At 38.2% G+C, this 12,985-nt stretch overlaps 2 protein-coding genes across 2 annotated transcripts; both read right to left on the bottom strand.

The window, feature by feature from the left end:
* Positions 1–296: 296 nt before the first annotated feature.
* On the bottom strand, positions 297–3,051 carry LOC109056940 (zinc finger E-box-binding homeobox 1-like). Its single transcript, XM_019074134.2, has 2 exons — positions 2,652–3,051; positions 297–1,642 (listed from the first exon to the last, which is right to left on the bottom strand). Exons 1-2 carry the CDS (start codon positions 2,833–2,835, stop codon positions 666–668), a joined length of 1,161 nt encoding a protein of 386 aa, XP_018929679.1. The 5' UTR covers positions 2,836–3,051; the 3' UTR covers positions 297–665.
* A 3,500-nt stretch (positions 3,052–6,551) lies between these two features.
* LOC109054031 lies at positions 6,552–12,611 on the bottom strand. Its single transcript, XM_042720553.1, has 10 exons — positions 12,172–12,611; positions 11,880–12,009; positions 11,674–11,745; positions 11,489–11,577; positions 11,335–11,413; positions 10,227–10,234; positions 9,235–9,287; positions 8,755–8,966; positions 7,181–7,915; positions 6,552–7,036 (listed from the first exon to the last, which is right to left on the bottom strand). The coding sequence occupies exons 8-10, from the start codon at positions 8,942–8,944 to the stop codon at positions 6,969–6,971; spliced, it is 993 nt and encodes a 330-aa protein (XP_042576487.1). The 5' UTR covers positions 8,945–8,966; positions 9,235–9,287; positions 10,227–10,234; positions 11,335–11,413; positions 11,489–11,577; positions 11,674–11,745; positions 11,880–12,009; positions 12,172–12,611; the 3' UTR covers positions 6,552–6,968.
* Positions 12,612–12,985: the final 374 nt, after the last annotated feature.

The following is a 12,985-nucleotide window of genomic DNA, read 5'->3' as shown; positions in this document are numbered from 1 at the left end:
TTGCAGAATGTTTCAGACCTTCATCTGCTGATAATAGAGAAACCCAAAAGGGGGGAGTGTGACTTATGGCCAAGTATGACCCATACTCAGAATTTGTGCTCTGCATTTAACCCATCCAAGTGCACACGCACAGCAGAGAGAGAGAGAGAGAGAGAGAGAAAGCGCTGGTTATTCACTCCCCCCACCTACAATCCCTGCCAGACCTGAGACTCGAACCTGCGACCTTTGGGTTACAAGTCTAACTCTAACCATTTGGCCATGACTGCCTAATGGATGAAAGAGTAAACACTATCAAATCTCTAGTCAAAGGATTTAATTTAGCATATTAAAAGCAGCAGAAAACAGCTGGCAATACTGGCACTTGTTTGTTGCATCCTACTGGTGTGATGGCAGGGCACACGACAGCAACATGAAATCAGTTTCAACAACACCATCAAACACTATACTCGAAAGGTTTTCTCTGGACATGAAGCTCATCATGTGACTTGTTAAATTGTTCAGCGTCTCTCATTCCTGCCCACGGGGGTCTCCCAGCGTGGCACATTTTAGATGTCTCTATCATCCAGCACAGCACATGTCACTATCACCAGGGAAACCCTCCCATGAGTCTTTCCTGTACCTTAAGATCTGTTCAATTTGGCTGCTGAGCCAGAAACACTGCTGCCTCACCTATTATGAACACGCATGTGATTTCGACAGGTGTAGGCATCTTTAAAGCTACGTGCACACACAGGACAGTCAAACAGACGCAGCTGCAGATGCACGCGGCTGTGGTTCCTCAGAGTCCCGTCATTGTTGAAGCGTTTCCCACACTGCGCGCAAGCGTACGGCTTCTCCCCTGTGTGAATGAGCATGTGCACTTTTAGCCGTGAATGATGGGTGAATAGTTTTCCACACTGTGGGCATGCGTGTGTCCCAGGACCTTTGACTCTTCCTCGTCCCCGTCCTCTTCCCCTACCCTGCCTGACCTCTCTGCTGAACGCCGCGTGACGTAGGGGGTTGACTGCAACGTTAGCTATACCAAGATGAGAGCTGCCGCTAATAGTGTCGTTCCTGACTGATCTTGAGTCTGTGTTTTGATGAGGGGTGTTGTAGTTGACATGAGCTACGCCTGATTCAGGACGAGTGGTCTTTAACACATTTTGGCTTATTTTACTGAGGGATACTTGCAAGGTTTTAGCCTTTAGCTTCATACGTTTAGCTGATTGTAGATCAGTGGAATTAAGTATACTGAACACTTTAGGATCAGACGTGTGGTTAGCATCGGTAGTAGCTGGTAACTGAGCAGTGCAATGAGGTAATGGACAGTAGATGGGTGTGTTAGCATTGGTGGACTGTGAATCGAGACTTTCAAAAGGCTCTGTTTTTACACCACCAGGAAATTCGTTTAAAGGTGATGTTTCAAAGTCCTTATCTGTGTGAGCCAGTGTGTTTGGTAACTGGAGACGAGTTATATCGATGTCTGATTCGGTCACCAGAAGAGCATGGTTGGAGAACTCTTCTACTTTTGTGCTGGTGAGCTGTTCGGTTTCTACCTGGTTCTGATTCTGATAGATCTCTGTAGGCATGTTTTCAGTTTCAGTGCTAGAAGTCCACTTTAGATGCGGTGGAGATGATGGGGCAGGGTTTGAAATAGCTGGACCTGTAAAAGAGGAAAGGTGTGAGGAGATCAGGTGGAAAAGACATTAAACTAACTCATACTTAAGAGTGGTATATAAACATGTTTTACCCAGATTTTACAGAAAATTGTGTAGTGTATGATGTTCAGAGACCTAAAGTCTGATCTTCAGTCGTTTAGTGTTTGATGCCTAGTGGTTTAAAATCTATTAACTAATAAAAAGTTCATGTAGTTTATTCCTGCTTAACTTAGCTACATTATACAGTTCCATATTCAAACATAGCTTTTTAATACAACTGCAAGTTACTGTTCAACTTCAAGCTCCAGTGGGATATGTTTATATAAAGATCTTTGATTTAAAAGCTTTAATATGAATTACAGATTCTAACATTTTCACGTTCAAAAATTTGTTTCGATCTGTTTAATAATTCAAGTGACTTCAAGCTCCAGTGGATTAGCATTCAAACTGTTTAATAATTCAAGTGAAACGTTTCTAGACAAGCATGGTTTACCTCAAAAAACAAGGATTCTAATTTATATAAGCATTAAGAGTCCAATTTTATAGGGCAATCCTATAAAAAATAATATATTCCTGTAGCTTAAACAGTAGAGCATGACCTAAAATTGACATTTTATTTGGCCGTATATAGTTTCTGCTTTTGTCTAGTTTTAGATTGAGGGCGATACTTCGTTATAGTTATTCAATATTTACTCCTCCTTTGACAAAACTGGCTACCTAGAATAAGCCTGAAACGTGCTATTGACATATGTATTTTTTCCTGTTCTCTATATGAAATAGGCTATTTTAAATATTAAACATTTACATACATAACAGTAACTAGATATTACTAACTTCCCAAACCTACCATGACATGTGGTGGCTGTGTTTATTCCTTTCATTTCAATTTTTATTTTATTATTATTATTTTCTTTTTGTAACTACTTTTTGTTACTTTGTAAAATTATTCTATTTTATTATTATTTGTTGTAAATGTCGGCAGAAGGCGTTAGTGTCTGTGAAGGGTCAGTGTACCGTTTGACTCGACGAGTTTCTCAATCTCCTTCAGTCTCCGTCTCAGATACTCGTTGTCCTTCTGCACGCTGTCCAGCTCTTGTTCATACTGCAGGACAGTCCCGCCGATCATGTCCATGATTTCATTCAGCGTCGCCATCAAGCGCTCCTTCAGAAACGTGTTGATGACCTGCAGCTTGGTCATTTTGATGTCAGCTCGCAGTTATTTTATTTCGGCGTACAGTAAGGCAGAATGTAACCCTGATGTAAACACAAGTCCCTGTGGTCATATGACCATGTATATGTTCCTCTTTTACCACAGAAATAAACCGATTCAGCAGTGTTTCAGCGCCAACCAAAGGAGAGGAGTCGAAGGTACAGAAAAAGCTGTTCACACTTCTTCTGCTCCTCCTCCTCCTTTATCTCTTTCTCCTTCTTATCTGGATTTATCAACTAGATAGATGCAAACACCACCTGCAGTCATTTTTCGTCATTATTGCTCTACCAGTTTTTGGTCAAATATTTAAATACAGCACTTAGTGAATTATGTAATTCCAGAAGCTTGTAATCCTTTTCATATTTGGCACATCTAACTAATGATTTATTTATGATAAATCTCGATTTAAATTCAGAGAACTACAGTGCCTTGCAAAAGTATTCATACCCCTTAATTTTTTTCACTTTTTGTTATGTTGCTGCCTTATGTTAAAATTGATTTAAATTATTTTTTTTTTACACACATTATTCTTCACTCCTTACACTATAATGGCAAAGCAAAAAAACGGGTTTTTAACATCTTTGCAAATGTATTAAAAATAAAAAAAACTTAAATGATTCCATTGCATAAGTATTCAAACCCTTACCTGGGACAGTTGAAATTTAGATCAGGAGCATTCATATTGCTGGTAGATGCTACTACACTTCAAGTGAAGTTAACCAGTGGCAAATTCAATTGAATGGGTATGATTTGGAAAGGCGCACATGACTTAATAAAAAGTCGAACAGCTTAAAATGCATATCAGAGAAAAAACCAAGCCCTGAGGTCAAAAGAACTGCCTGTAGATCTTAGAAACAGGATTGCATCAAACCACACATCTGGGGAATAGTTCAGAAAAGCATTCTGCTTCATTAAAGGGTCACAGAAGCATGTAGTCTTTGTTACCCTTAATGGAAGTTAGAAATAACCAGGACTCTTCCTAGAGCTTGCCTCCTGGCCAAACTGAGCAACTGATGGAGAAGGACTTTGGTTTGAGTGGTGACCAAGAACATGCAGATGGGAGAAACCTAGAGAAGGACAAACATCACTGCAACACTGCACCGATCTTGGCTTTATGGCGGTGTGGCGGAACACAGTCCTCTCCATAGTGAAGAAGACACACGAAAACACACTTGGAATTTGCAAAAAAAAGCACCTAAAGGACCCTCGGACTGAGAAACAAGATTTTCTAGATTGATGAACCTCAATTCTAAGCATCAGGTTTGAAGGAAACCAGGCACTGCTCATCTCCTGCAGAGTACCATCCCAAAAGTAAAGTGTGCTAGTAGCAGCCTCATGCTATGGGGCTGTTTTTCAGTGGCAGGGACAGAAGAAAAGCACAATGCACCAAAATATTGAGATAGCCTTAAAGAAATCCCAGTCCAGAGCATTCAGAAGCTCAGACTGGGCAGAAGGTTCACCTTCCAACAGGACAATGGCCCTAAGCACACAGCAAGAGTGGCTTATACACAACTCTGTGAATGTCCTTGAGTGGCCCAGCCACAGCCTGAGCTTGAACCCAATCAAATATTTCTGGAGATACCTGAAAATGTGTCTGCCCCCATCCAACCTGACAGAGCTTGAGAGGTGAAGAGACGAGGAGAAGAATGACAGATAATTGGCAAATACTGATGTGCAAATCTTGACGCATTATACCCAAAAGGACTTGAGGCTGTAAAGGTGCTTCAACTAAGTACTGAGTTAAGGGTTTGAATACTTATGCAATGTACTTATTTCAGTTTTTTTATTTCCAATAAATTTACAAAGTTGTGACAGTTCTGTTTTTGCTTTGTCATTATGGTGTATGGAGTGTAGATTGAAATGTAAAAAAAAACAAAAACAAAAATAAAAAAATAAGTATGAAACATAACAAAACGTGAAATAAATGAAGGGGTATGAATACTTTCGCAAGGCACTGTATTTCATGAGTTATTTTCCAATAATAAACATTCCAAGTTTATTAGTAGGTAATGGATACATTTCATAACCTTCAGGGTCCACAAAGAGATTTAAAAATTTATTTAAAAGTCTGTATAATATATATAGCCGTATGTTATATGCTATATGATATGTCCTGTACAGACATATTAATGTACAGTAACACATGAATTTGGATAATTATGGTAAATAAACATTTCTCCATTTCTCATATATTTTGCTATATTTCTGTTCTTTACCCTCTGCCCTATTCACAACGTTATGGTTTCATCCCTACTTACTGATTGCGGTTTGACCCTATGATCTGATGACTGACCAGCACCGTTCTCCCTTCTGTGTGACTGACTGAAGTTTGTAAACTGCTGCCATCACTTCAAAACTGGGAATTCCCAAACCCCCGTGGCAACAGCTGACACAGAGGTGGGGCAGTACAGCTGTCAAAAGATTGCTCTCTCTCATCTCTTCCTTTAGATAAATTTGTTCTCTATCAAAGTAAGTTCAACTGTATGGTAAAGATGTCAGTTAATGTCATATTTTTGTTATTTTGTATACTATGCAAATGTCTGCCTTTCTCACGTGTCCCATTACTTCTGCCATTTATTACAACATGGTTGTTGAATCAAACACTTTCCTCCTTCCCTGCTTAACTTGACTGTTAAGTTATCATTATCCAAATTAGGTGCTTCATTAGCCATTTTGTCTGCTTTTTCATTTCCTTGTACCCCAACATGCTTGTACCCACAGAAAGTGTACTCCCACCTTGTATAAAATAACCAATATTTCTGTGAATTTATATCTTCGACATGATCGAAAAGTTTGGAAGCTTGAAAGTGAAGCCACTGAATCCACTATGGTTGCCATGGCAATTTTTTTTTAATGAGTTTGGTTTGACTGCCTGAAGGTAGAATCCTTGACAATGATGAATGGAGAACCATATTCACTTCAGTTGATTTTCTGACTCTGTAAGTCATAATAATGAGAAACATGATGCATAATAATGTGCATGCATACATTACTAATTAGCAGATTATTATTGTGAGACACTAAGTCATTATTATGAGCTTTCTCATTAATATGAGAATCTGAGCCATTATTTTTGCCTGTTACCTCAGTTGAGTGAAAACAATGATTCTGTTGAGCCTTTCTCATAATTATAACTATGTTTCATATTGATAGAAATTCTCATAATGATGATTTAGCATATCATCATAATGAGAAGCATTCTTATAATTTACTATAATTATGTATTATGATGACTTTCCCATAACTGAGTTAATGTTGTTTTTAGATTTAGAAAAAAAAAACCTAATAATTATGACTTATGAGTATAATCTCATAATGAGAAACTTTCTCATAATGACTTCACGTCTCATAATAAGAAACTAAGTAATTACGAGAAAGTTTCTCATTATGACTTACAGAATCTTATTTTTTTGGGTCTAAAGTGACCTGACTGCTTGGCATAACATAGGAAATGAATATGGGTCATTTTAGACCAATGTTGTGCATTAGAAGGGGTTTTCAAAGCTTGTGCATCAAAGGGTTAAAACTCAACTCTGGGCAGAAAGGGGCAAGGCTTGAGCTTTGTTTACACATGCATAAACGTCCTTTATGTATGTTCCTATATCTATAAATATAAGATTTGAAAGCTGAACAAACGGTTTAAAAATGTTTAACTGGCTCACATAGAAACAACAACAACAACAAACAGAATTCTCAACACACTGTTAAACCATGATTCATTTATTGCAAAAATGACTATAAAAGACAAATCAAGTTCAAAACTTCAAACCTGAACATCTTACATTTCTGTGGGGTGGTAAAATCTTTTGTAAATGTCTGTAAAATTATTAAATCTATTTCTTTTTATTAGTTTTCTCTGAGATTAATCTTGTCCTAGCTAGTATGAACATCCTGTTATTTTGTTAGACTTACAAGCTAAAGATTGTTACATTATTTCCCAACTCTTTCTCTGTAACCATAATCAAATTGCTTAGATGTCTTATTGCAAGCTTACATTTCTGACTTCCCTATCTCAACCCACTCCATGTGACGTAGATTGTGATGAAACACTTTATTTGAAAACACTTAAAGTTTGGCCATGATGCACAATAGCCAGTGTCCATACTGGCTCAGAGTGGTTTTCACACAGTCTTTCTCGTAATTTCTTTCATTCGTCTCTTCTTAGCACTGCCAAAGATTAGCGCATTTCCTGCAGGAATAACACAAAGATAATGTCTGGGTTTTCTCATATTTATCCTATTATTCAAGCACCGTAAAAGAAGTTGAACAGAAAAGACTGTGCATATATGCGCATGTATAAAATCAGATAACAAATGATAACATCAACATTTACCATGTTTCATCCGAAGGTGCTTTAGAAGAGCCGACGTTGTGTATTCTTTGCGACCACGAGATATGACGGCCCTACACATGAGGCACACTGCTTTGCTACAGTCTCCCTCTTTTAGAGAGAAATACTTCCATACGGGGCTTGATTTGGCTGTTGTCCTCTTTTGCATTTCACAGCATTTACTGCTACAGTAGGCCCTGTTTGTACATAATATGTTGTGATACGAAGCGAGACTGGCATCATGAGATGAACTGCTATGCTGAGATACTGTGGCAGGAGCTTCGCTGTTAGCACATATCGGCTGGTTTGGATGCTGTGCTCTGTAGATGTCTGAAGCCCCTAAAGGCAAATCTGGACTGTGTGGTGACCAGCTCTGATATGCATCTTCAGTGCTCCCCATTGCATCGCCTGAACACAAGCTGGAGTTCATGAATTCAGCTTTGATTTTAGATGGGAAATGACAGTTTGTCGTTTCATCCTCAATAGGATCTGTGTCGGTGTGATCGGCACACACATGTGAGCCTTCATTGTTGCTGCTGGCTTTTGATGGCAATGCTACAGATTCCCTGTAAGCATCGACAGAGAACTCAGGCTTTTCCGGTTTTATGAAGGGATGCTGTTCGCCGAGCCTCTGGCTCTGGTCCTGCTGGATCTCTTCAAAGGGTTCTGGCTCTTCATTCTGGCTGCAGATCCATCCGGGCTGCCCAGGAGAGACGGGCTGATAAGACTGCACAGGAGCTGAAAAAAACAACAACATAACATTTACTTCATGCTGATAAAAAGATACTGTTGAACTGAAAATCCATGTGAGTCTGTAATGCGCACTACAGCTACAATATGGATATTGAACATCTTTGATGACATTAGACTTAAAGATGAACAGATTTTGTTCCCCTGTTTATTTATTTATTAAAACAAAGCTGGAACAGATCTTTTCTTCCACATTGTGACGTACATTCGAGTGAAACAAATTATCGAAAAAGGACAATTCTAAGGCTTAGACTGAATTCTAGTCATTGGTTGTTGATTGGATTTTGAGATACTGTGCTCAATAATGCAAGCAGGTGAATGAGAGCTTGCAGTGGCATGGTTAAAGCAGACTAAATGATTGGAGAAGACATGCATAAGTCTCCAGAGAAAAGCAATTTCACCGGAAGACTGATTTATAATATCCTGGTTAAATATTAAGCCGTCAGAGAAAAATAAATAAATAACAACACATGTATGGATTAATGGCTCATAAGATCAATAACATGCAAACAGACAGAATACAGATGGGGTCGATTTTCGTTTCATAACTTGTTACAGCAGTAAACCATCATTTTCTACTAGTTATTGTTGTGAAATGTACACATCCCCGAATACCATGTAATCAAAAATAGATAAATATATTTATGAAGTACCTCGTGGTCATGAATCAAACATGGACTCGTGACCACAACCAAAACACACGGACAAATGAAAACAACTGATGAAAAAAAAAAAAAAAAAGATATAGATCAAGTCAAACTGTTATGCCCTGTTCTAAACATGACAGAAACATGCACTATATTTTTTGCAGAGTTTAATCGTCTCACCGGCATTTGTTTCTTCACTGAAGCACCCAGAGTCTCGCAGCAATTCTTTCAGTCGCTTGTTCTCGCTCCGGATTCGCTCCGTTTCCTCCTCGTACTCCCGAACCGTTCTGCCTACGGTGAAGATGATCTCCTTCACAGCAGCCATCAAGCGCTCGGTCATGAAAGTGTTCAGACGATCCAGTTTAGCCATTGTTCTACTTTATTTCAGCTCGCTATATTTAAACGATAAATACGGACAATACAGGTACCTATAACAACACATACGAGCGCGTGAAAGTTCCCCTTTAAAATCAAACCACTGAAGTGACGCTAGCACCCTTCACAGGACAGGAGGAGACAGTACAGCTTTTACTGTAAAGCCCTTGGCCAAACAACTTCGTCATTCATATGAGCTATGTTCAGTCATGGCTTCACACTCATGCACAGCACTTGTAATGATAAACAGATAATCTAAATTTATGAGATGTCATAGTGGCTTACATGAGATTGGAGCCAAGGCATCATCTTTACCAAAAACACCTATCTCTTGGTACCTGGAATAAAAACAAAAAACCTTTAACAGGAAAACCAGTTCTCTGTGGGGGCGATCGTTCAGTTGAAACACAATGCATTGATGAATAAAAATGGTGTAAAAATTATATTAAAATAATTTTGCTTTTCAAATGAAAGTATGGATACTGAGCAAAAAGTCAAATTATCTAGCCAAATGCATTCAGAATTTTTTTTAACACATGATATCAGGAGTTTTTGTCATTAAGTCACAACATTCATAAACCTGCTTTATTACTCAGATGTTTTACTGAAACCAGTATGCTGAAACTTGTTACAAGCAATTAAAACGTCACATTTAGCAGTTGCTGATTTTATAGTTGTTTACACTAAATGATCAAGTGACAACAGACATGTATAACGATTTTAGTTTTGTGTATATATTATTTTTATATTAAGTTATATTTCAAATATATACTGTTCTTTTGAACTTTCTATGCATCAGTGAATCTTAAAAAATGTCTCATGATTTACACAAAAGCATTAAGCAGCACAACTGTTTTCATCACTGATGGTACGTTTCTTGAGCACCATCATATTAGAATAATTTCTGAAGGTTCGTGTGACACTGAAGACTGGAGTAAGGAGTAAATGTCTAGTCTCAACTGTAACTGAGTAACTAAAAACTGCCACAAGTCGCATATCAGACAACAAAAAAAGACCAATATACCATTAGATTCCTTTAACTTTTTTTATTCTCAATCTGAAGTTAACTAATAAACATACGCTGTGATCTGTACAATAGAGCAGGCTGAAATCAATCCTTAAAAGTATTGAACCCATCAGATTGAGACAACATTCTAAAACATAGTTACATTAAAAAAAAAAACATAACACTAAGATGTAAACAATATCTATTAGCAATCCATCTCATAGTCTTTGACTGTACTGTGTTCCGCTTTTCCCCAATGGAACTTTCTCACCTCTGTGTCTGAAACAAAAACATCTTCAGTCAAAAAAGTTACAAGCTTTAAAGTGTTAGTTCACCCAAAAATGAAAATAAGGCTGCGTTTTACTTACCCCCGAGGCATCCTAGGTGTATATGACTTTCTTCTTTCAGACAAATCCAGTCCGAGTTATATTAAAAATTGTCTTTAATCTTTCAAGCTCTTATCGTTGCAGTCAGCGAGTGTTGCAGTGCTTCAGTCCAAAACAAGTGAAATAAAAAAAAGCACCCTTCCATAAAAAAAAGAAATCTCACACAGCTTCGGGGGATGAACAAAGTCCTCCTGTAGAGAATCAATGTGTTTTTGTAAGAAAAATATCTATATTCAAAACGTAATCATCACTTGAATCTAGCTTGCGCTCACTGTTGTAAACGGAAGCAGTATGAGGTCAGCTTTGTGCATGCGCCGCTCAGAAATGACGTACACAGAAATGCAGCAGATAGATCAAAACAAAACAACGGTCACTAATTGGAAGTACAAAATGAGGATTTGTAAAGAAAAATGTCGGAGGAATTCGATATAAGCCAAGAGGAGACTGGTTTTCTTTTGCTAAAGTAAGGAAACTTTGCTTCTTTTGATCCTGTTAACAAACGTTTTAGACTCTCCGGCACTTACACCCAACGCTGCCCTCATACGTCATCCTCCCGGAGCTGCTTCTGTGTACAACTGTTCTGTTGGTGCAAGCTAGATTAAAGTGATTATTACGTTTTGAATATGGATATTTTTCTTACAAAAACGCATCGATTCGCTACAGAAGGCCATTGTTCACCCCCTGGAGCCATGTGAGACACTTTTTTTTTTATGGAAGGGCGCTTTTTATTTCACGTCTTTTGGACTGAAGCAATAAACACATGCTGCCTGCAACGATGGAGCTTCAAAGATCAAAGACAATTTTTAATATAACCGACTGTATTCATCTGAAAGAAGAAAGTCAAATACACCTAGGATGCCTCGGGGGTGAGTAAAACGCATTTTAATTTTTTTAATTTAATTTTTGGGTGAACTAACCCTTTAAAAGATGGACAAGAAATACTTGTGTATTTTGTTGCTTTTAAGGTTTGCATGACAAGCAGTAACTTTTTACCTTGCCTTGTGTCTGCAACTTTTCCCCCAGTGTCGTCTGTAAAAGTATTTGGTAAATCCTCAAGACTCTTTGTTGCTGGCTGTCAATAAAACAAGAATGTTAATTCCATCCTCTTATATCAGAACAAAGTATTGTTGAGGCAAAAACTGTTTACCTCTATACTAGCTTCATCCCTTACTGACGTCTCGTCATCTTGAATTGATCTCTTTGCCCTTTTCAGTTTTTCCTGGTCTGGTGTGTCCCCTTGAAGACAAACAGAAACCCCTTTAACAGTTCGTGCAAAGCGCTAATTTTGATGAATTACATAAAAGTAAAACCAAAATTACACCAATAAGCAACCTGTGTGCTTTAAAAGTCGATACTTCCAGATGAAGCCCAAATTACACTGATGGCACCAGAATGGCCTCTCACCTGTGTGAAAAAAAAATAAAAAAATTTGTGAACAAGAATTATTAATGATTCTGGCCCTTGGCACTGTGACTATTTTGCTTATATGTGCAATATGTGATCATGCGCGTATTAAAATGGGTTTTGGACACACTGACCTGTGTGAATGTATTCATGTCTGCACAGCGTGTATGGACTGCCAAAAGTTGCCTTACAGTGCTGGCAGACATGTTATTTTGAGCTGGACATCTCTCCTTCACCCAGCAACTCATCATCCATGAGCAGTGACTAAACAAATGAGGAGAAAACAACACCACTGTGTATCCTATGTTCATTGAAAATACTGGCTATATACTGGATACTGGAGCTTCGCAGTTTTGCTTGTGTTAACATTCCCTTTATTAGACAAAGTACAAAGTTCAGAACGTGTAATTTAACAATGATATTTACCTGATTATGGACAAGTGAGTGCCTCTTTCTCCTCTTCTTCCCTGTTGCATAAGTTTGGGCTTTCACTCTACTCTTGGGTGTGTCATTACACACAGTTTGGGCATTTTGAGGTGGACTGAAATCATCAAGTGGATCATCATTTTTGAGAACGTTGTATTCTGGGTGAGGACCGATGGAGCTTGTGTCTAATGTTGGTGTCACAGCCTCTTGATCAACATTACACTTTGGGAAAGTTAATCCTTCATTCTTATAATCTGTTGATTCTTGACCAGTGCTTGGATTGGGAGAATTACCTGACTTCAATTCAAAACCTACTTCATTTTCAGGAGAACGTCTGAATTGTAAAATGGCACCCTCTGCCTGTCTATTGTTTCTAAACTCCTCATTTGGACTTGAGATGTCTTTTTGTTCATAGCAGAGGTCTGGAAAGGCTTCATAGAGGTTATCCATTAAACTAAAACAAAAGTGAAGCAAATAAATGTAGGGGTTGGAGGAATGGGCCCAGCATTAGAAAACATTTCACCACAGCTAGCCTCAGCACTGAGAGTAGATTTGCCCTTACACTGCTCTAAATGTGAAGCAAAAGACTTCTTGTTAAATAACCCTAAACAGTAGATGCAATAAACTCTATCATCAAATGAACAACCCGGTGCAAACTTCCCAAATGGTTTTGAATCTTGTTTGCTACTTTGAACCACATTTGTGTTGTGTAGAATATTTCCCCTAGTTTGTAGAAGATTCAAAAGTGGTTTCCTTTCTTGTGAGCTCTTGTCAAAAGTGGGAGCTTTTGCCATCTCTGGTTCATTAGGATGAA

Source organism: Cyprinus carpio, chromosome B3 (genome assembly GCF_018340385.1).
Source record: "Cyprinus carpio isolate SPL01 chromosome B3, ASM1834038v1, whole genome shotgun sequence".
Classification (NCBI taxonomy): Eukaryota; Metazoa; Chordata; class Actinopteri; order Cypriniformes; family Cyprinidae; genus Cyprinus; species Cyprinus carpio.
The sequence above is the reverse complement of the archived record's forward strand: the minus strand, read 5'-3'. Positions and strand labels throughout refer to the sequence as shown.

Coding starts and splice junctions, on each gene's coding strand:
- LOC109056940 (XM_019074134.2), bottom strand. CDS start 2,835: ATGACCAAGCTGCAGGTCATCAACACGTTTCTGAAGGAGCGCTTGATG. Junction 1,643..2,651: donor GAAACTCGTCGAGTCAAACG/GTACACTGACCC, acceptor CCTCTTTTACAG/GTCCAGCTATTTCAAACCCT.
- LOC109054031 (XM_042720553.1), bottom strand. CDS start 8,944: ATGGCTAAACTGGATCGTCTGAACACTTTCATGACCGAGCGCTTGATG. Junction 7,916..8,754: donor CAGTGAAGAAACAAATGCCG/GTGAGACGATTA, acceptor TGTTTTTTTCAG/CTCCTGTGCAGTCTTATCAG. Junction 7,037..7,180: donor GCACCTTCGGATGAAACATG/GTAAATGTTGAT, acceptor TTATTCCTGCAG/GAAATGCGCTAATCTTTGGC.